The sequence below is a fragment of the Austrofundulus limnaeus genome, unplaced genomic scaffold (genome assembly GCF_001266775.1).
Source record: "Austrofundulus limnaeus strain Quisiro unplaced genomic scaffold, Austrofundulus_limnaeus-1.0 Scaffold1268, whole genome shotgun sequence".
Lineage (NCBI taxonomy): Eukaryota > Metazoa > Chordata > Actinopteri > Cyprinodontiformes > Rivulidae > Austrofundulus > Austrofundulus limnaeus.
Genome location: NW_013953670.1, coordinates 42,041 through 63,767, shown reverse-complemented (window position 1 = coordinate 63,767; position 21,727 = coordinate 42,041). Strand labels below are relative to the sequence as shown.

The window sequence follows — 21,727 nt, the reverse complement described above, 5'->3', positions numbered from 1 at the left end:
TGCCTTTGGTTTTGTAGAGGACTCCTTAAAAGTTCAGTGTTTAAGGACCGGGCCAGGGTTTAAAATGATGTCTTTATTTCAACRAAAGAAAGGTGTCGTCACTGATCCATTTTTAACTGCACCGCAGTTCGATGATGTGCATTTCAATCAATTATTTCCTAATGGATCTTTGATTATTCTTTATGCATTTGCTGCAGATTCTTAATAGAACTATTAATGTAGCAATTTTTGGAGCAACGGCAGAGTTTTATGACTGTAGAGCTGCATAAAAGCCAGATGAGCGAAGATGAGCTTTAGTAATGGTTAAGGTGTCTTTTATTTTAAACTTTTCCAACATGTTTCCATCCATCGACCAACATGACAACTGTTGCAACAAACATGTATAAAAGAAAATGACATTGTTCTTCCATTTCCAAAATTAAATGACATTAACACCTTCATTAAACATATATTTACCTTGTTCCTCCTAAATGACTGGTGCTAAACTTTTAGCTTCTCATTTATCCTTGCTTTACAGAGCGTGGAATTGCACCACGCTCTGTAAAACAAGGCTCTCTCTGTTCCTGTTGCGATTGCGGGGGTGGGGGGCTGGTCTGTCATGATGCAGTTTACTTGGCATCTGAAAATACATTTCCTCAAAGGTATTTTTAATCTGAAAAGAGCTTCACTGAGTGAGAACTAATGCTGAGAGCTCAGCAGAGAGTTTAAGTTTCACTTTCAGTTTCACCYGAGAGCCTGCAGGAGTCATGGGCAGGGTGTGKGGGGAGGAGGGGGGTGCTCTCTGCCAYGAGGAAGCTCGGCTTAAACACACGTCCCAGGGGCGTTACTGGTTTCAAAAGGCGTTTCTGGTCCCCACCTGTCGTTTTGCTCCTCAGCATGGCTTCAAAACCACTGCAGGATTTCTCAAACATGCATGAATGAGTCAGAGCAAGGCTTTGGGCATGTTTTTTATGAGAGTGTAACATTATAACATGATATAAAACTCTAAAAAGTTGAGTTTACATGATATTGCCCCTTTAAGTAAAAAAAAAAAAAAAAAATTACCCTTTTGTTTTTCTCCAGAGCCTGCCTGGCCTCGCGGGATCCTTACTGCATCTGGCTTCGCACTGGGAGTTGTGCCAACATGGCGCCAGGCTTCAAGTATGTGTCAATTCTTTTTTTTTTTCTTTTGTCTTTCCTTTTTCTGCTTTTGGTCTGCGCTTTCTCCCTCTGTTTCCACTTAGTCATCATCAGTTTGACAGTTAATAAAGCTCTGACAGATCTGCTCATCTGTCTGAAGAGTCGGACATCCGATAGGTTGTAAATCTTTGATGCTTTTAACACTTGCAGCCAAAGGGAAGGAATGGATGAGGAAGCACGACTGGGGCAAAAGTCGAAAAGGATCGCTGGGTTTGTGGGTGTAAATGACCTGAAGTAGAACAGTGAGTCACGATCAAACCTCCAGTAGTTTGTACTGGTGGCAGCAATGCGCATAGACCATCTACATCTTCTGACACCACTGCAGACACTTTATAAGAAGCACCTTTTTGTGAAACAACATATCCAGCAGGGTGGTGAAACTTGTGGTTTGGGGTCGACGTTAGCGCGACAGAATCACAGAGTTGCTAGATAATTTGTTTTCCACACTTTCTGCTGGAAGTCTCGAGGGCAAACACGTTCTAAATGTGTTTTGTTGGATGAGAGATCTGGTGAGTGTGTGGGGGAAAAGTATAAATACTCATATAATGCTTAGGCAGGTCATTGGGATTCTRGGGGTGGGTTGAAAAACATCAAAATTTAGTTTTCATGCTGCGGCTGTGTAGCTTTTATAGGTTTTTTTTGTGCAGAAGAGCCTCTCACTGGATGGTACTATTTATTTGTTTACTTTTTATTTATGTCATTCTCTTTAAATTGTGGTTTCATTAGATTCTGGTAAAAATCCACATTAAAAGCCTTATTTGAAGGTTTTTCCTTCACAGCTGCTTTTATTACACCAACCTTTTTGTTGCACAAACACAGATATAGAATGGCATTTTATTTAAGATTTTGACATCTCCAGATTATTGAAAATATTTTATATATTTTGCATTAAAGGGGACATATTGTGCAAAATTAACTTTTTTAGCTGCTAAATACGTTTTGTGGATTTTGTGTCTCTAGGAGGCAGAAAAGTTGAATTTAGTATCTCCTGGTGCTACAAAGATATCGTTTATTCTGTTTGGGTCATATTTTTCCATCTGTTTAGTTTCCTCTGTTTTCTCTGATTTCTGAACTATTACATCAAATTATCTTCAACAAAACTGACAAAAGGTCTTGAATTACCAACTACAATTTCCTCGTCTTAATTCTCCTCTGGTTCTGGGTCAGAYTCTGGCTCCAWCATGTAAGGCTGRATGGACAAGTCTTCTGTTGCTGACATCCTTTAATTAAATTATAAATAAAATGTTTCTGCATGCTACAAAATGCTAACCCTCTCTCAAACCAAAGCACTGTAGTTCCACTTTATAAAAACCCCAGCTGAATGAGTTGAATGTGAAAAAAGTAGGATTTAAAAGTGTCATATGTCTACTTTAAAATATAAGAAGACTAATTTTTGAGTAATATTATATTATTTAGAAAATTTATATTTTCTTTCTAATAAATTGAGGGGGAAAAGTAAAAAATAACATTTGGACAAAATATCAAGAAAATATTATGTTTCAACCCCATTTTATATATGAAACACAAATTTATATAAATTCAATTTGCATTACATCCTTAATTAAATGCTAGTTTGTCTGTTTGTGTGACGTTTTCTGACATTAACAAAAAAAAWTTAAATTTCTTACCTACTTCCTGTACTAAATGTCCAAGTTATCAATTAGTTTCATTGAAATTGTGCAACGGTATTGCTGAGAGACAGCAGCCTAACACAGGAAGTATTGTTACACTGACCATACTGTTGACTTCTGTTGTTAATATAAAATGTATCTTGTAAAGTTGCTTGAAGAYAGAAATCAATAAGGATTTTGTTGCCATGTTTTAGATTTTTATACCAATCAAAGCAGAGAAACTTTAATCTTTTGATAACAGTTTTCTTAGGAGATGCTGCATCTGCTGCTGAGAAACTGCTTCTTCAGCTTCCTGTGTGTGGCAGATGGCTGACATTTTAGCTGTTAATGTGTCAGTGGTTCTTGGTCTCTGATCTGTGCTGCTGATCTGCAGATAACACTGCTGACATTTCCGCACAGCCTCTACTCAGAGCATGTTCATTTCAGAGCAGGCAGGAGAGGCTGAGGAGTCTCAGGACTCGGTCAGAAGTGGTGCAGTGACACCTACTCATCCTGAAAGCTACGGATTCATCCTGCAGCCGCACAGCTTTACATGCAGAGTTGTAAAGTAACTAAGTACAAATACTTCTTTACTGTACTTAAGTAGATTTTTTGGGTAATTGTACTTTATTTGAGTATTTTTCAGCCTACTTTTTACTTCTACTTCTTACATTTTCACACAATTATCTGTACTTTTTACTTCTTACATTTTTAAAAAAGACAAGAAGTAGAAAGTCATTAATTTCATTTTTGCTTGTTTTCATTCCAGCGTGTTATTGTAAAAAATAAATACTATCCATATAAATTGTGCCTCCTATAGAGTGAAATTAATTGTGGTTGAAATAGAAGTATAAATATATAAAACTCTGATACTGTATTAGTTTGTACACAAACAAATCATGTCACACTCCAGCAGGACATAATCATTAAAATAAAAGGACTGTACTTAAGAAGTATTTATATTTCACAAATTATATTATTGCATTTGGCCGCAGCCCTCAGATAGATTTTCATTTTGGGGAAATGATTGTTCAGCCTTGATATATGTATACAAACTGAAACAGCTGGACTAGTGCATCCTAAATTTAACATCAATAAATTATTTTAATACAAGTCATTTCCGCATTGTTTTAATAAATGTCCTTTATAGAAAATCTAACTGCTCATTTTAAATCAATACTTTTACTTTTAATACTTAAGTACCAAAACTATCAGATACTCTAAGACTTTTACTCAAGTAATATTCCTAAAGGAGACTTAAACTTTTACCAAAGTGATTTTTTGGTTAGATACTTGTACTTTTACTCAAGTATCACTTTGTGGTACTTTATACAACACTGTTTGCATGTATGTAGTTATTTGTACAACATTTAGTTTTTATAAAAATAGCATGCTTTCAGTATTTATAGTTTCCTAAGTGTTCAAATTCTATTGGTTGGATTTGAGTTTTATTTCAGTTTGTTTCAGACTTTCATTAAAGGAGACATATGATGCTTTTTAATCCTTCTTTTACTAATTTAAATCCTTCAGTTGGGGTCTATATAAAGTGGAACTGCAAAGCTTTAGTCTGAATTACTACTTAGTGTAACTCCACAAGCCCCTCATTCACTGCTTTTCTGAGGTGTGACTCAGAACAACTCGTTTTGAAGCTGCCCCTTTAAATCCAAACAAGGAACGTCACGCCCCGCCCACCTCCAGCTTCCATACCGGTCCATTCTGGTTTGATAGCATCATGCCCACTCTCCCTTTAGCTCGTTTAGTCCTGTTTTACAGCTATAATGAAGTTTCACATAGTTTCCACATCAAACACCATCAAATTTTCCTCCCTGTTGATTCTTCCAGCTTAAGTCCCCGTTCTCGAAATCAGCATGGCTGAAAGACAACCGTGCACAGATTAATTTGGTCACACAATCCTTCGAAGGGCTCCGTGATTTGTTTACTGATTTTCTGCTTCTGCTTCTCCTGAGGCCGGCGACCTGCTGGTGTTTAGGGCCGATGATATTTACAGATGAGGAGGCTGTAGTTGATTTTTAGCTCTTTGAGGTATAGAACAAGCCTTTCCCCCCAAGAGACGAGCATGAAAATAATATTACTTCGATTTGTGGGATAGCTAAGGAATGGTAAAAAAAAAACTTAATAACCACAGATCGATTGTCACAGTGTTGTATAGTGGGGCTGAGCTGTAGGACACTTTGGGGTTATTGATTGAAAAGTGGCACAAGGTAACACATTTGATTTCACGAGCTGCCAGATACTGCACTGTCTTTGTATATCTGTGTGTTTTTAAGCCTCATCTTCWGTCTGGAGTTTCATCTTTTGGTTTTTGCATTCAAGCAGAAGCTTTTTAGGAGTCTACAAATCACATAAAGGAGCATCTCTGCGTGATCCTGTTGGTTAATTTGAGCTACTAGCACATGAAATATATGGACTGCAGCAGCCAAATCGGGTTGGCTCACAAGTTTCAYGAACCACACTTTGCATTTAGTTGTTTTGGCCCTCACCAGTTAGCATTCTCATCAGAAAGTGCATGAAATAAAATGAATAATAAACAAAATATGGCACAGCTTTCAGCGTATTGAACAGATTTAAAGACGTGTCCCTCTTTCAAAGCTTTCTCTTCTCTGGCTGCCTTTGTAAAAAAAAAACACACATCCTGCTCTTCTCTTTGTCTAGACAGTGTTTACACTTTTAACTGGCACCTCTTATCTCCGAGGCCCCCGGCTGTCTAGGACCAATGATAATTTGACAGGGTCAGCTCGACTCCTCACAGACAGCCAATTTTTGCCTACTTAGACCCACGACCCCATTAGGGAGGATTCATGTTCTGTTATAGCTGAGATTTTTTTTCTGGTATTTATCAAACAAAACAAGCAAATCTTTTGTAATGTCTTCTGAAAGCCTTTCAGTGGCAGATGTTAAAGCATACCTTTTAAATATAAATGTCATGCTTTTATGTCATTTTAGAAAAAGGCTGTCTGTTCTAAATGCAGGCTCTCTGGATCATTCTGGGCTCTGTCTGATCTATAGCACGGCCYGTGATTTTGATTGTTTTATAAACCATGGCCGTCTCATTGCACCAACGCTTCCATCAAATGCAAAATCAACCCAATCAATGTCAAACACAAATATTCCAGCAGGCATACATAATCCCCGTATTGATCTCCTCTCAGACTCAATGTGCCATTCTCCTTAACAGACAGCCTTTTGTATTTGCCTGTCTGCTCTTGATCTGTCTCCTCACATCGATCGATGCCAGGAGACGAGGGGGTCGCATGTCTTTGAACAGATCGACTTTTTGCAGACACTCGATCAAAGGCGAAGGTGAGCCTTCTGCTCCAGTCGTCGGGTACGTTAAAGTTGCTGTTGATTAACAAAAAGCTCTTCTTTTCATTACTTCTTCATCCAAAGACTGAAATGAGAAAACTTTAGACAGTGAAAGCTCACCGTCACCTGGAAGAACCAAGTTTTGCCTTGAGTTGATCTGGGCCGGAAAAGAGAAGTTAATCATTTCCACTCAGAACTCAAGGTTGTAGCTGTTATCCTTTTGAAGTTAGTTTTTAATATGATCATTTTTAATTCATGAACACAAATAAAATAGAACTTGTAGTTCGATTGTGATGAACATGGAACATGATTGAATTTACACTAGATGCGGTATTGTTCCACTCCGCTGCAGTGCGCAGTTCACCATTTGTTTGCACCCCAATTTATGCAGCGTCCGCTTCGGTCCGGTTCCGCTTCGGTCCGCTCTGCTTCCGTGCGAAGCACAGATGAGGTTTGAGTAGCGTGTGCAGGAAATGCGAGCTTGTGTGATAAATCCAGTGATAAATGTGGAAGTCAGAGCAAAATAATTATATGGTAGACGGACTCCAAACACAATTGAAACTGTATCACTGTTGTCTTTTTGAAACTTTTGATTTCAAAATAAAATCCACGTGTATCGTGTGTATACATATGCTGCACGCTGCATGTTTCCACCTGCTTCCCAAAGAGAACAATACAATTTGACTGCATTTATGTAGAAATATATCCATATATTTATTAATATAGTGACAACATTAGTCTGCCTTTGGTGAAATATTTTGAAAATACAGATGCTGTTCTATGTTACGACATGACCTTTGTAGATTGGCTCCGGCGCAGCTCCAGTATCAGGCAGAAATATTTGGCGGATCACAGTCCGCTCAACACCACTGGGTGGAGCCAGTGTAAATACTCTTGCTGATTATAATGGTTGCGTATTTGCTGCGGAGTTTGGACCGGAGCGGATTGGAACCACATCTAGTGTAAATTAGAGGTTAAAGGAACAAAAGTTGACAGGAAATTGTAACTTTATTTATTAATTTAATCTCTTCTGGCCTCCGAGTCTGAACATGTGCTGAAATGATAAAGTTTGTAGAGGATCAAACAGACACTTTTGTTTTAGTCTGCTTCATTTAATTTAAAAAAGAGCAATCCAGTTCACCTGGAAACAAGAATGTCAGGAAAAATTCAAAATACGGTTCTGCTAACTTCAGAAAATCACCATATCTCCACACAGGCAGACACGGGAAACAATATTTTCAGCCACTGCAAAAACGACACAAGCAGTCTATTTATTACGAACAGCAGAGCCGGCGGAGCAGAGAGGAGACGCTGCGGGGAGATTAAAATGGACAGGATGAGCAGGTTGAGATGAAAAAAAGAGGCGAGGAAGGAAACTGAGGCTGTGATGCAAGAGCTGGAAAGGAAGAAGAAAGAGGGCAAAAATGGGAGATGAAGAATTACAAAACAAGAGCCGTGTCTGTGTCAGAGTTAAAGGATGAAGAAATGAGACGATGTACAGTCAGGCGCTTAAAGGTTTGGATTTTGTTTTGTTGCCTCAGCTGTAGTTTTATTTCCTGTAGCTATTGAAGCATGATACGGCTCAAATGACCTTATTTTGACTGTAATTACCCATTAAGGAAGTTGAATAAATGATTGCAATGTTGTTGTTTTGTTTGTAAAAACATGCATTCATTAAAACAAATGCATTGACCCACAGCAAGATCATGCAGAGTCACAGTGGCAGAGCAGCATGCAGGATAAAAAGCTGAGTTTTCTTAAAAGGCAGAAAAAAAAGACCGACGGTGATGTTAGTGCTTAGACAGCAAAAATAAAAAAGGGTTTGAAAGTCGCAGCAAACGGCAACATGAGTGACTTCTCTCCTCCCAAAACTTCCCCTCTGATTTACCAAAAGTCTCAGGTTCTCACGTAAATTCCCAGCAAGCATCGTTGTCTGTAATAAACATCATAATATCTGATAAACCGAAGAGCCTGACGGCTACAGACTTTGTTTTCGTCTCGCCCGCTCCGCGTAGCGGCGGAGGAAAGTTTGACCAAGTTTAGTGATTATAATCCATTAGCATCATGAAGATCACATCGCAGTAATTCAAGTCTCAACAGCCACTCATCCTTCATTCCTTCTGCTTCTGTTAACATCAAAACCTCCGACTACATGCAGCGAAGGCGAAAGTCCCCGTCCTGCAACTCCAGCATCTCTGTCAGGAACACAGATGAGGGAAAACTGAACCGAGCTCATCCCAGGAACTCATTCTTTTCTGCAATAAATCCTGTTCATGAATATGAAATCCATCAGTCTTTCAGAAGTGAACATCAGCTGACTGTTGGATGTTGTCACGTGTTAATGACAAGATGAGGTCACAAAAGTTACTAGTCTATACTGAAAGTGTAACTAACCCCGCCCCCAGGCAAATTTTGAAGAAGTGGGCGGTGCCAAGAGACACTAAGTGGCATGGCTGAGCGTAGGGATGAGCGGAGGAGGTTAAGCAGGGGTGTGACTAACTTTTGGGGGAAAAAAACTACAATACCTTGGCTCAACAATGAGAAAAAACTGATAGTGAGCTACTGCTCTGCTTGCACACAGATTTATTACCGAGGGAATATTGAAGATGACACTTTGTAGTTAGTTTGAAAACATATTGAACCACAAACAGGATTGCTAACGTAACATAAATAAGTTTTTGTTCAGGTGAAGCAGAACTCAGCTAGTTCTTGCCGAGCCGAGGAACGGCATGGCTCCATGTTAGCAGCAGCATCGCTAACATGAGCTAATGTTCAAACTTTCATTGCAGTGCTCACTGTCCTAACCCCTGCCTTGCTGCAGGGGCAAGTCTCTGTGTGAGAGGCTTTTATGTACATTAGAGCTGTGACGTAAGCATGTACCAAGTGGCACTGTTTTAACTTTTAGGAAAATGCAACTGCAGCAGCTACCGCTCAAACCATAGAGGGCAGCACCAATATGGTTTTAGGCCACATACTGCAGAAGTAAACAGGTAATACCCTTAAGCCCCAATTTAGACAATTTATATGTAAAAAATAAAGAGAAAGAAAAAAAGTTGATTTGGGGTTAGTTACTCTTGAACTTTTGAAATAATCTCTTTAAAAAAGGACAGTTTTGTTGTAGAAACTTTTGTGTCATTTTTAGGTTTCTTGGCTTCCATTTAAATTCTCAGGATAAACTTTTGTATTTTTGGATCAATTAATATTTCTTCTTTGTTGATTTTAGATATTTGTCTGATAATGTTTTATTACTTTGTGGCTTTTTTTGTATGGAACTTATTCAGTTGTTTCAACTTTTTTGGGGTACTTTTTTGTAGATGTGTGGCCATAAATATCATTAGGGTCTTTAAGTTGTTTTTTTTCTAAACTCTATTTTTATCATCAGTTTTAACTCTAGGGGTTTTTATATCAACATCTTTTTAGCCTTTTGATTTCTTAACCATGCTAAACATACTGCTGTTTTTAAACACACATGAAGCCACATTTTGGAGGCCTTATCAAACCGAACATAGTCTATAAAATCACCACAGCCTGACTTCAGTGCAGCTGATTGAAGCATTAATACAGAACGGCTTCCACAGTCAGAGATTTTTTTTTATTTTTTCACCAGCGCTTCACTCGACTGAAAACCTCTGAGCTGAAAGGGAGTTCAGTTTCACAAAATTCTGCTGATAAGTGAAAGATTTTCTCCGGGGAGAAGAAAAGGATGGAGGGAAGGATGATGAAGTAAGAATAGAAAGAGCCGAAGAGGAAAAATGATAACGGCTTACATAACATCAGTTGAAGGCAGAAAATGCAGAGAAACTGAAGATTTTGAACAAAAGTGAAGAAGAGGAGGCAGATGGAGAGAAATACAAATTAGATGATGAAGTCTGCTTGCCATATGGTGAAGTGTCCAATCATAGGTCAAAATTATAACAAAAAGTTGTTGGATTTCTGCACTACAGCAGTGATTGGCAGTAAAACTTCATGCTGTAACATTTGGTTGTTTTCTCACTTCTCATCCTCTGAACAATAAAACTCATTAACTCCAAGTGTATCACTTTATTTTTTTATTATTAATTAGAGTATTTTTTGTGCAGAACTTTTACTTATGCATTACAGCAAACAGAACAGATTCTAAAGATGATACTTTTTTATAAAACTTTCAACCCCAGGAATTTTTTCCAAAGTTATCTCTTCCTCATTATTCTTACATCATATATTCACACCCCAAAGCTCTTACCTCAGCACCTTTAACAACTTTCCCAAATATTTTATTAAGCATCTTCCTACACTCTAATATTAGAGCTTTTGGGTAAATTTAACACTCTTATCTGTCCAAGATTATCAGCGCTTTTTGTTTGAAACTATATCTAAAATTCCAAAACATTACAGAAAATGAGGAGGGGTGCAACAATACATGTATCTGTATCAAACCATTCAATACACTGTTTTAGGTTCAATACACACTTGTATGGAATATTTTTTTAATTATCTTAACTTGTCTTCTGAAGATTCTGTGTTGAAGGCTCGGTGGATCTGTGTTCAACTACTCTACCTAGGCTGCATCGTCGAGCGCAAATCCGCTGAGAAACTCGTTGTTTCAGCAACATTTAATTAAAAAACTGTATTTTTGAGGTTAAACTAATGTTCACAAGTAATTTCAACTTTTTTGTATCGAAAAAATATTGAACCGTGACACTAAAGTATTGAATCGAATCGTGAAATTTCTGCATTTTTGCACCCCTAAAAATTAGGCATTTTAGTCTTCCGTAAAACTTTAATATAATATGCTGAAGTGGTAATGACTGTTTTTCCATTGTCGTACAGAAAGCATTACAAACAACTAAATAAGAAAATGGGACGACAGAACTGAAAACAAAACAAGACAGATCACCATGAATTAGACAAAGACTGTTATTAATACATGTAGTTAATTTGATCCACTGTTACTTGAAAGTTGTGTATTTTATGTGTGAGTGAGTTTGATAATACTATGACTCAATAGTTCATTAATGTTATGCAATAATAAATAATGGCTAAAAAAGGTAAATTAGTGCAATGAGTAATTAATCTGACAAGTTTAAGGGAATTGAAATGTTTGTGAAACCCTGGTTCCGTACAAGCCTGAAGGAGCGATCCACTTGAATCCAGGGAATAAGTTTGTGGAACGGTCTGGAAGATGAGGTTAAAAATGCCAGATCTTTGTATATATTAAATAGAATGATAAAATCTAGTATTCTGAAGAAATATGGAGAAGCATAAGTGAATTCATGGTAATTGTTGTTTTTAGTTGATGTTTTTAAATTTAGCTTTGTTTTTAGGTTTTTGTGTTTTCAGTTGTTCTGATTTTTGTTGTAATTTACTTTTATTTTGAACATATTTTGGGTATAAAAAGAGGCATATACTGTATATAAGATTTATTCTTCTTCTGTTGCCTTTCTTTTTATTTTGATTTTATTTTGATTGCATGTTTTTTGTTGTGTATTGTAATAAATAAATAAATAAATAAATTAAATAAATAAAGCTATTAAATCTATTCAAACAAATAAAGGATATAAAACAAAACTAGAACAATCAAATAAGAGTAAGTGTAATAAGATATCAACAGTATGTACAGCATAAAAAGCTTAACTTTATTGTTTTATTTCAAGTTCAAAATATCACCAAGTCATTTAATGCATCCATATTTTTTAAAATGAATGTGCCTAAATAACTTCACATAAAGGTAAATCTTTAAACTTGAATGTATTTTCAGTCCACAAACCTAAAATAAAGCATGTAAACTGGAAAAAACACATTAAAATGTTCTTTTTCCTGTTGTTGAACTGGTGATATTTCAGATGAGTTGACTCAAAATTTGACTGAATCATTTGTTTTAAACAACATAATGGTGGTTTAATCTTTGGTCATTCCTATAAATCGCAGCCTCTTTAAGCCAGCAACTCAATCCCACTTTTGTCAGAAGCTTACAGAAACCTGTATGTGTTCATTTATCAGGAAGCTCCTGGAGCCACGTATACATCTCCATTCCATTTCTCAGCCTCTCAGAGCCGTTAACGCCTCCACCGTGCAGCTTCAACACACAGAACATGAAATCACAATGCAGCGACACCGGCGTCTGATAACTTGGCTGCATTTTATAACCGAGTCTATTTTCATCCCCTCCTCCGAGTCGCTCCCCGCTAGATGAGCGAGGCGTTCAGGTGCCTGAGAGCGGTTGGGATATATAGCGGCTCACCGTCGCATCGACCTCCTCCTGTTCTCTCTCTTTTTTTTCCTCCTCACTTACAGCTCAACCCACGCTGGTGGAAATGAAGCTCAAACAGAAAGATGGCAACGGGGAGAGCGAGAGAGAGAAGGAGCATTAAGGGAGATAAATATTGAGTGATTGAGGGGGTGGAGGAGTTAGCAAATATGAGGTACAGAGATATAAAGTCGAGTGAGGGAGAAGAGGGAATCAAATGATTTCGTTTGAAATTCAAGCTTGTATCTTCCAATAAATGTGCTCCAAATGTTATGCAAACATTATTTTTTGTGGTCGCATAAGGTGTGTTTAGACAAAATAAGCTGATGGATTAAAAAACAGCATGAACAAAAGATTGTTTGCTAAAAATATATGCAACTGTAGGGGTCACCTCGAGTGAAGAAACAAGATGTACTGCCTCGAAGCAGGCGTCGGAGAGGCCTGACGAGAGGACAGGAACTCTGTCACAAACGGAACTCTATTTAGGCCATGACAGGTCATTCTAACCGTGGAAGAGAACCACTCAGTTCTCTTAATCAGATGATGGACAGAACAATATCTTCTGTTCGTGATTCATTTGTTGTTTAGCTAAGAATGTTTATGCATTTGTTAAATCATGATAATGACTGTCACAGGAAAAGTGGAACCACTTCTTTTCTTTAATTGTGCCTTAAAGATTTATAATGGTATAAAAAAGAGTCACAGAGAATCTGATTACAATGTTTTCATTGTGTTTTTATGTAAGTCACTGTTTTTATTTTACTGTGAACACAGTAATATAATTGTGGATTTTTCCTGAGAAAATCTTTCATTTATCTGGACTAACAGAATGGTTCAAAGCTGATTATAAAACAAATGTTAATTAATCATCATAAATATTTTGCAGTGATTTCTCTTAAAGTCTGTCAGAAGAAAGCAGAAAAGAGGTTATCATATCATGTTGTTGGACAACCACAGAATTTTAACCTTGGGCTGGCGCCGGCTGGCAAATCCTTTATCTTTCTTTCTCAGACTCATCTCTAAGCCTGAGGGCGGAACCAAAGTTCATCCGTTTCTTTTACTAACCCGGACGGCTTTGAGCAACACACTCTTCTTCCTGATTCCAACCTAGGAAGACAGCTGGGATTCTCTCCGGAGAAACCTCAGTTTGGCTTAAAGTCTGATCCCATGAGCTAATTAGGGAAGACTTCACAGCCAGGACCCGGCACGCCTGCCGGTGGTCTCAACCCGAGGCCGAGCCTCTAAGTGTGTTTTTAACTCCCGAGGGGAGATTTTATTTTGGAAGGAGGAACTGGATACGGCTTGAATTTTTCTGGCTTGGACTGAAACAGACGAAAGTTACCTGGAAAAACACCTGTTCGCCAATGACCAGTAAGTGAGCCGAAATCAGTTCCCTGACTGATCGGAGGCGAGCCAGCTCCTGCCCTGAGGGTGCCTTAAGAAGACATCATCAGGTAAAAGCTGATGTGTTCGGAGTGACGTGCCATTTGGAACCTGAGCTTAGAAAAGACGTGCAGTTCCGGTTCACCCACACTTTGATAAAAGTAAAAATCGTAGTAACATACTAATCTTACTTTCCTCCTTTCCTTGTTCTTAATTTTCCAAAACTTAAGCTAAAAGTGCCAGTAAAATTGTTTGGTTGTTGACATCAGAACTGATGTTTTACTGTTCTATATAAGTAATCTGAGTTGATGTGAATTGAAATTCGGACGTGGGTTTTATCTCTTAACTCTGACGCTTGTTATAAGAATGACCACAATCAAGTGTAACTCATGATATGTTCAATTTGTGTAAATAAATGATTGCATAGTCTTTTATGAATCAACTTGAACTCGTCTGAACGTTCACTTATTGTGTCACTTTTCACTTCGCACAGTCAAGATATTAACAAGTAATGAGAAATACATTGGTAAAAGTTTCCTCATAACCTTGTGTATGAGAGATGTGGGAARAGCTTAATTCACCTTAAGCTCACTCTTACACAACACTAACATACTTTACCAACAAATCTGTGCATAAATGCACACTAACATCAAAACTGTCACACATCTCATTCCCAAATGTCTCGCCAATGGACCTTTACATTGTTGACTTATTTTCAGTCATTTCGGCTGTTTTTATAGCTTAACAACTTAAAATTGTGTTTATATTACCATTGACATGAGAAAACTGTGGATTTATTTTATGAATTTGAATATGAATTTATTTGACTCGTGACTTTATAATAAATGAAGCCAATTTTTATTCCAGTACAGACAAAAATCAGAATATGAAGTCAAGTTTGAAAATGTCTGACCTTGACTCAGGTTCATGTCATTTAACACACATATAAAAACATATCTAATAGAAAAAAATATGATTTTTAAACTCTTTTTAAATTTGTTTATCACAAAACCATCAGAAAACAAAGAGATTCTCTAATAATTGTCAGAAACCTGCTGAACTAACATATGAGATCCACTCCGGATGTTTTGTTGTTTTTATTGAATGTTTTATTTAAACTAGTATAATGTCTTAAAGTTACTCGAGTAGAACTCCGCGAACACTTAAATGGAAATCCTGTGATTTATTCTTTTAACACTTGAGGCAGTAAATGCAAACTTCATTATGAAAGCAATCAAATCAGAGCAACTTCAGCTGTAGAGCATTGCTGCTGAAAATGAAGCTAAATGGAAATTTAATGTGTTACATCCCCACTGCCCCTTAAACATACTGTCCTTGTGTAACAATATGGTGAGGTTTTATTGCTGTAGCTTGACTACCAGTAGAATTTTTTCTTAAATTTGTGATAAAATTTACATTTTAGTTTATGTATGATATCCTTGTGTACTTTTATTTTAAATCATGTTTTTTGTGATTTTATTTTCTAGACTAAAGTCAAAAAGAGTAAATTCTTATTGATGCATTGATTATGGCAGAACACCAGCATCTTAGCCATGCTTTGGTTCTTTGTAACACAACATTTGGTGTGTGAACGGGCATTTGTGCTCACCCTTTTTTTTGGCCAGTGCAGTCTGCCGAGCCACTAACTTTTGATTGCAGCATCACACCACTAAATCTGCTGAGGTGCAAAAAGAAAACAAGGGTGAGAGGAATCTGATTCAACTGAGAGATATCAGGGAAGGTGGATGAAGGGGAAAAGTGATTTTTATGAAGCAGTGGGAGACAAGAGGCAAACTGTAAACATTTTTAATAAAAAATAAGGTTAAAACAACTGCAAGTAATGAAACATGCAGACTGATAGAAATATAGACTAATGTCAATGAATGGAAACCAAAGAGTAACAGCTTATTTTTTTTCTTTTTAGTTTCATCAAACAAATGATTTCTTTCATCTTGGTGGGACAAAACATTTTTGTCAGCGCAGGCAGAACGAGATTATAAAAAGCACAATCTTCCTGACAAATAAGGATATGAGCTCAATGTCATCAGAGCAATGAATGGCTCTGTCACAAATCAGAGCAGCTCAAAAAAAGTACTTTTTCTTTCTTTCTCTCATATGCTCCCTTAGAATATAATCCACAACCTCCAGAAACATCCTGTCAACTTCCTCTCAATGTTTTATTCTTTCGGGCGATTCAGAGGATCGTTGCCAAATGTTTCTTTTGATTTTGAATGGAAGGTGAGTCCAAAAGATCAAGCTTATAAATACAAAGATGGGGAAAATACTTGAATGAAATCCATTAAATACATTTATTTAAACTTGTGATTATGTCAAAATGAATGAATGGGACTTTTTGTCTATTTATTTACAAAAAAGAAAAAAAGATGCATATAATTGCTGTAAAAATGCAAATAAACTGGTGGTTTCCATACTTCTGTTTCTCTTTTGGTTCAAACCAATGATATAAACATTTTTTAATTAAAAACAACACTTTTCTTGTTTTTTTGCTGTTTGAATAATAGTCCATTAAACGTTTTTGTTGTCCAAAATTCTAGGAAGTCACTACTTTTTATTCCAGTCAAACATTCACTAAAAAATCCCCATATTTTAGATTTTAAGACTCCCACCTTGATGCTTTTTAGTAATTTATGACTGAAACAGTAAATCCTAAAACCATGCAATAATTTTGCATTTTAGCATAATGTTTATGTTCTTAGCATTAAGGCATTAAACTGCACTGATGGGTAATGTTGTTAGAGCATTAGGGATTTTTTAATTGGCTTAATTAAAACAACTTCCTGTATAGAGAGTTAAATTAAGATTAAAGAACAAAACCTGCCTCTGCCTTCTGCTAAAGTAAAACAGCCACTAAAGCATTTGCAGAGCTTTATCTTCCTGTTTCTAACAGTTAAATGATTTCTCTCGCCTGGAGCAGGTGAGCAGTCAGAACAAAGTGAGCCTCATCTCCAGCGCTGCAGTTCCACAGCAGTCGTTTTGCGCCACGCGGCTGTGAAATCCTGATTTGTGGCCCGCTTTTAAATTTGATTTGAAGGTCAGATGGAAACGTCGGTGGCGACAAAGGCAGAGCCAGTAAACAACAGGGACTTAATCCCCGAGCCGTACACACTCAGAGGAGGGTAAATGGCTTCACGTTCCTGCTGCTGACAGGGTGTGTGAGTGTTTTTCATGCTCACCTCTTGTCGCAGTCTGTCTCCTGGTTGGACAAGTTTCACCTTTTTTTCCACTTAATTGGAGGACAGAAAGAAGGTGAATACATTTGCTGCTTCTCCTCAGTTGACCTTTGGAATAGTTTGGCCTTTAAAGTAAATGATGACATGAACAATTGGGCATGGCTAATTAAACATCTTAAGTTGTTATTCTGCATTTCTGGATGTTCATCGTGGCTAAAATTTCCAGGAAATCCAGAGCARTCAACAAGATAAAAGCACCAAGCTTGTTCTTACAGGGTGCCAAGTGTGAAATAAAATGTTAAAAAGTGTCAGTAACACATTTTTCAATGTTTAGCTCAGTTTCTGAGTGTAAAACTCTAATAATTCTGCTAGTTCTGCTAACACTGCTAACTCTGCTAGTTCTGCTAACACTGCTAACTCTGCTAGTTCTGCTAACACTGGTCATTTTGCTAACTTATCCCTACAAAACATTGCAAACTTGCAGTTGCGGCTGGTGTTCAAGTTGCACTTCATGTRTGTTAGTGGAAAAAAAATAGGATTTTACACTCAAAGTGAGCGAAATAATGAAAATGTGTTAGTGACATTTTTAAACGTTTTATTTTACACTTGCTGTCCTATAGTTCTGATATGTTATGAACTCGCATCACAAGATAAGATACTGGGTTCACAGGAATGAGAAAATATTTTTAACAATATTTTTAAGAATTTTTTTTGCCACAATCTCAACTGTCTGGCATCGCATATATCTTTTAAATAAAATACATATTTGTTTCTTATGTCTTCTTTTGAATCAGTTTTTCTGTTGGAAAATAAGGAAAATTATTTACCTGGTTATCGAAGCTGCTSTCATGACTTGGGGGTGACATTATAACCATATTGGTCCTAGCGACTGTTCTTTCTGTTTCAYTGATTCAAAGTAGTGACGACATCATCAGGGCTAATTTCACCAGATGGTCATTAGAAGGGTTTATTTTGGAAGTGCTAATGAGGCATTTTTCAACTTGAAAAGAATTCCTGACATCTCATTTTCTCAAGATCTCTTGGCACAAGCTTCTTCGCACTGCTAATTAAAAGAATATGTTCTTTGTTTTTAATTTCAAATTGATTTATTTTTGTCTCTGCAGGGCAGGGTTTGAGCAGGACATCGAAGGTGACCATTTGTTTGACTCCAACAGCTGTCACAGTAAGAGAATTMTGTCTATGTACAACCATAATAAAACACTAGTAAAAGTTTAAATTTTATATAAAGAAGTTGTAAAAGTTGTAAAATAACAAAATACAAACTTGGTGTATGTTTATCTAGATGTTGCAATCTTGCTTCTGGGKTTTGTAAGTTTTAGTCATGAGATAAGGGTGGTTTGGTTCTGCACATCCTGGTTTTTGAGAGCACTGGTATTAGAAAAACAAAAGTATTATGTTCTGAAAAAATAATCTACTACACCCAAGAACATTTTTTCTATTTTTTTATGTAATTGTCATTATCTATTTCGAATCAGGGCTTAGTGGCAGCAGTCTTAGAAAAGTAGCATCATGATCCTGATAACTTGCCACCTATTTCTCCAGGTCYTCCTTGGGGATTTAACACCTGAAGGCACAAACACTCCCCGGAGTTGTGTAGATCTGCCAGATATCTCTCAGTTAAATGACCAAATATATTCAGCTGTTTCTCAGCATCCAGACCGTGTTTCATTCGTTTTCTCCTCCATCTCTCCAAAAATAAATCTCTATTTCTGCATTTTATTCTATTTCTCTTCCCACAGCGCAGGAAGTTTAATATAAACTGAACTAAAGGCTGGCACAGAGACGTGTCTGTAAAAAAGGATGGAGTAAGATTTCATATAGACTTTAATAGAAGTTGTGCTTTTGGTGGCATACTGATTTTTTAGTCCCATATTCTGGTCTCTAAAGCAACGGCTCTTTCCAGACAGGATGGGAATCCTGGTATAATTGGAGAAAGTGTGACAAGAATAGCTGCTGTTAAAACAGTGACCGACCACATAAACCCCCCTCTGTCCCTCATGTGTTTGATGAGATCTATCCAGGTGCCCAGGATGTGCATAATGTATAACCTGGTGATCATGTTTGGACCCCTTAAAGCTCATGATCTAATTAATGTTTTAGGACACTAATAAAAAAACAGTGAGAACTGGGACAAGTCTCATCGTATAAATACACATGATGCAAGTAATGCATTAAATAATAGATTATATAAACTGGTGCAAGGCTGTTATTGAGGTAAATGTGTTGCATCACTATGGAATCTGACTGGTTTTCTTATTTATTTTTTTGTGCAGCTGATGTGCTGGCGACGACACGGAACCAGGAGTCTGCTGTCGACTCTGCTTACGGTAAAAATACAAAACTTTCCTTTTCTGTTTCTGGGTCACAGGCTGTTTGTAGAGCAGCAGATACTAATACTGTATACTGAYAAGATGGTTGGACAGGTGAATTACATAAAGCTTTGCAAGCAAAACAAACATRTCCCTAACATAGTATTTCACTGTTTTTTGAATGAGGTTTACTCTGATGCATTGCCGTCTTGTGGGGTACCACAAGGTTCAGTGTTAGGCCCAATCTTCTTCTTTTTTATTTTATACCATTTAGTGGATGTTCTAAAAGGTTACAGTAATGTGTCATTTCAACTGCATGCTGATGACATACAATTGTTTTGTTCCTTTTGAACYTTGGAGATTGATAAACTGTCTGAACTCACTTTCTGTCAGATGTCAAAATTTGGCCGAACAACAAATGTCTGCAGTTAATTGCGAACAAGGCTGAGACTCTTGTTATTGCCCCTGAGGATAAAATTCCTTTCATCAGGCATCATCTTGTTTTTTTAACTCTTTCTGTGAAAAGCATTCACAGGAATTTGGGTGTCATCTTTTGACAGTTCCTTGACTTTTGATAGTCATAGAGATATTTTGTGACAGAAGGAAATAGAGATGATTATTCACACATTCATTTCTTCTTRTTTAGATTATTGTAACAGCCTATTGTAATAGCTTTGTACCTTAAAACAACTACAATGTTAAATTCCATAAGGTATATGAAAAAGACTTTAAGTGATTTTGAGTTTAAACTTTGTAAACAATAACTTGGGCAATAGAATGATCTTAAACTTTCTCAACTCAGTTTGACCTCTTTGCTAACWGGCTGAAACTCAGCTGCAGGAAGTTTTTTGTTGTTGTTTTGACACGAGGCTGACTCCTGCTGACGTACAGTAGCTCATCGCTCAGTTTGACATCATTACCTTCGACCACATTACAATCCAGCAGATCAAAGCCGAGCCTCAGTGAAGCTCCCTGCTCTGCATTCACGGCCACTGCTCCGCCGCTACCTGACTGTCAACAGTCTTTTTCATAAGCCAGCAGCAGTATTGTCATTCACAGAGCAACAGCCGACCCTCACACTGAATCCCATTAAGGCGCTCTCCGCTGCATTCTAGTGATTAAAGCCAGAGCGGGAGCAGAGACCGACGTTTCTGCTCTGTAGTCTGCTTAACTTCAGCTGAGTTCGTCTTTCAGGCACACTTCAGCCCAAGAGGCTGCATTGTGCATCAGTGGTTACGACAACGTTGATGAAGATGAAGAGGGTGAGGAGAGCAAGGTCGTTCCAGCGCCGAGACCTCAGTGAATCAGGTGGAAATGAAAGCAACAAGTGATTGGTCTTTTCGTTTTCCTCTACATTCTAAAAAATGTTTTCATTTACAGACTTGATCCAAGTCTGAAGGATGTTCTCTAACAGTCCTTTCAAATTCAATCCCTGCCTCGATTTGACATTTCCATGTTCACGCAGGAGCGTTTTTTTTTACATGATTCAATCAGAAGCAGCTTCTCCTAAACTGAACTCGCTGTAGTACATGAGAGGTTTTTGTTGTATTTTTTTAAGAGCAGTGAAGGTTAGACCCACAGTAGTCAGAGCTTAGAGAAGAGCTCGCTTTGTATTCAACCACTTTACCTAATTGCATCAACCTGCCATTGAAATGGGCCCGTCGACAGGAATGAAAATCATCCATTTAACAAAAGAAGATAAGAGGAGAGCTCTGAGAGCCACAGAGTAGTGAAACGCAGGCTTGGTCAGTAAATCTCTGTGCTAAGCTTTGGTTGGAATTTAATTCTGAACCTTGATATATGCTGTGTGTTTTCAGCTTTTATTGTTGTTTTTCTCAGCTTATGTGTTGTTTAGTAAAAAGTATTAGGGCTTCATAAAAGATTAGCCAAATGCAAAAATAGCCAGAACTCAATCCATTATAGATATTGAGAGTAAATATATTATGTGTGTATATAAGTATAGACAGTACATTGTATGAGGGGCCATGCAAGCCATAAACTATACTGCCACTCTCATAACATTGAACATGAGAATACACATTCATAGACTTTACTTTGTCTCTAATGAGCTCATTAAAGAAGGTACATTCAGAGTATTTCAACAAAAACTTTTATTGGCTGTGTTGCATCAGGTTTGTTTATTTTGATGTCTTGATTTCTTAAAGCACAGCAGCATGTAGGAATTAAAAAGTAATAACTTGAGAATAACTTCCAAAAATGCAGTGTGAATGTTTATAGTTGAAAGGCTTTTTCTGAAAGATGCTGGAGTCAAGTCACGTAAACATAGCTAAAATGAACAAAAATAAGCTAAAAGTAGCAGAAATGACCAGAAAAACAAGAAAAGGGGAATAAAAAAGTCCAAAAATCATTGTAAAATAACTAAAACAGATGAGATTTACTGAAAAGGCTCAAATGTATGCAGGACCAAACCTATCATTATTGGAAATAAATGTATAAATATATAACTGGCGTATTAAAATAAAT

At 37.2% G+C, this 21,727-nt stretch overlaps 1 protein-coding gene across 2 annotated transcripts in view; it reads left to right on the top strand.

The window, feature by feature from the left end:
* LOC106534785 (semaphorin-6D) overlaps window positions 1-21,727 on the top strand; it is a gene marked incomplete at its 5' end in the record, with an annotated part of 42,789 nt that overhangs the window by 6,183 nt on the left and 14,879 nt on the right. For both annotated transcript variants that reach the window (XM_014031542.1, XM_014031541.1), the window contains 3 exon segments: window positions 1,063-1,140; window positions 18,038-18,096; window positions 19,208-19,261. In XM_014031542.1, coding sequence (XP_013886996.1) covers window positions 1,063-1,140; window positions 18,038-18,096; window positions 19,208-19,261 — 191 coding nt within the window.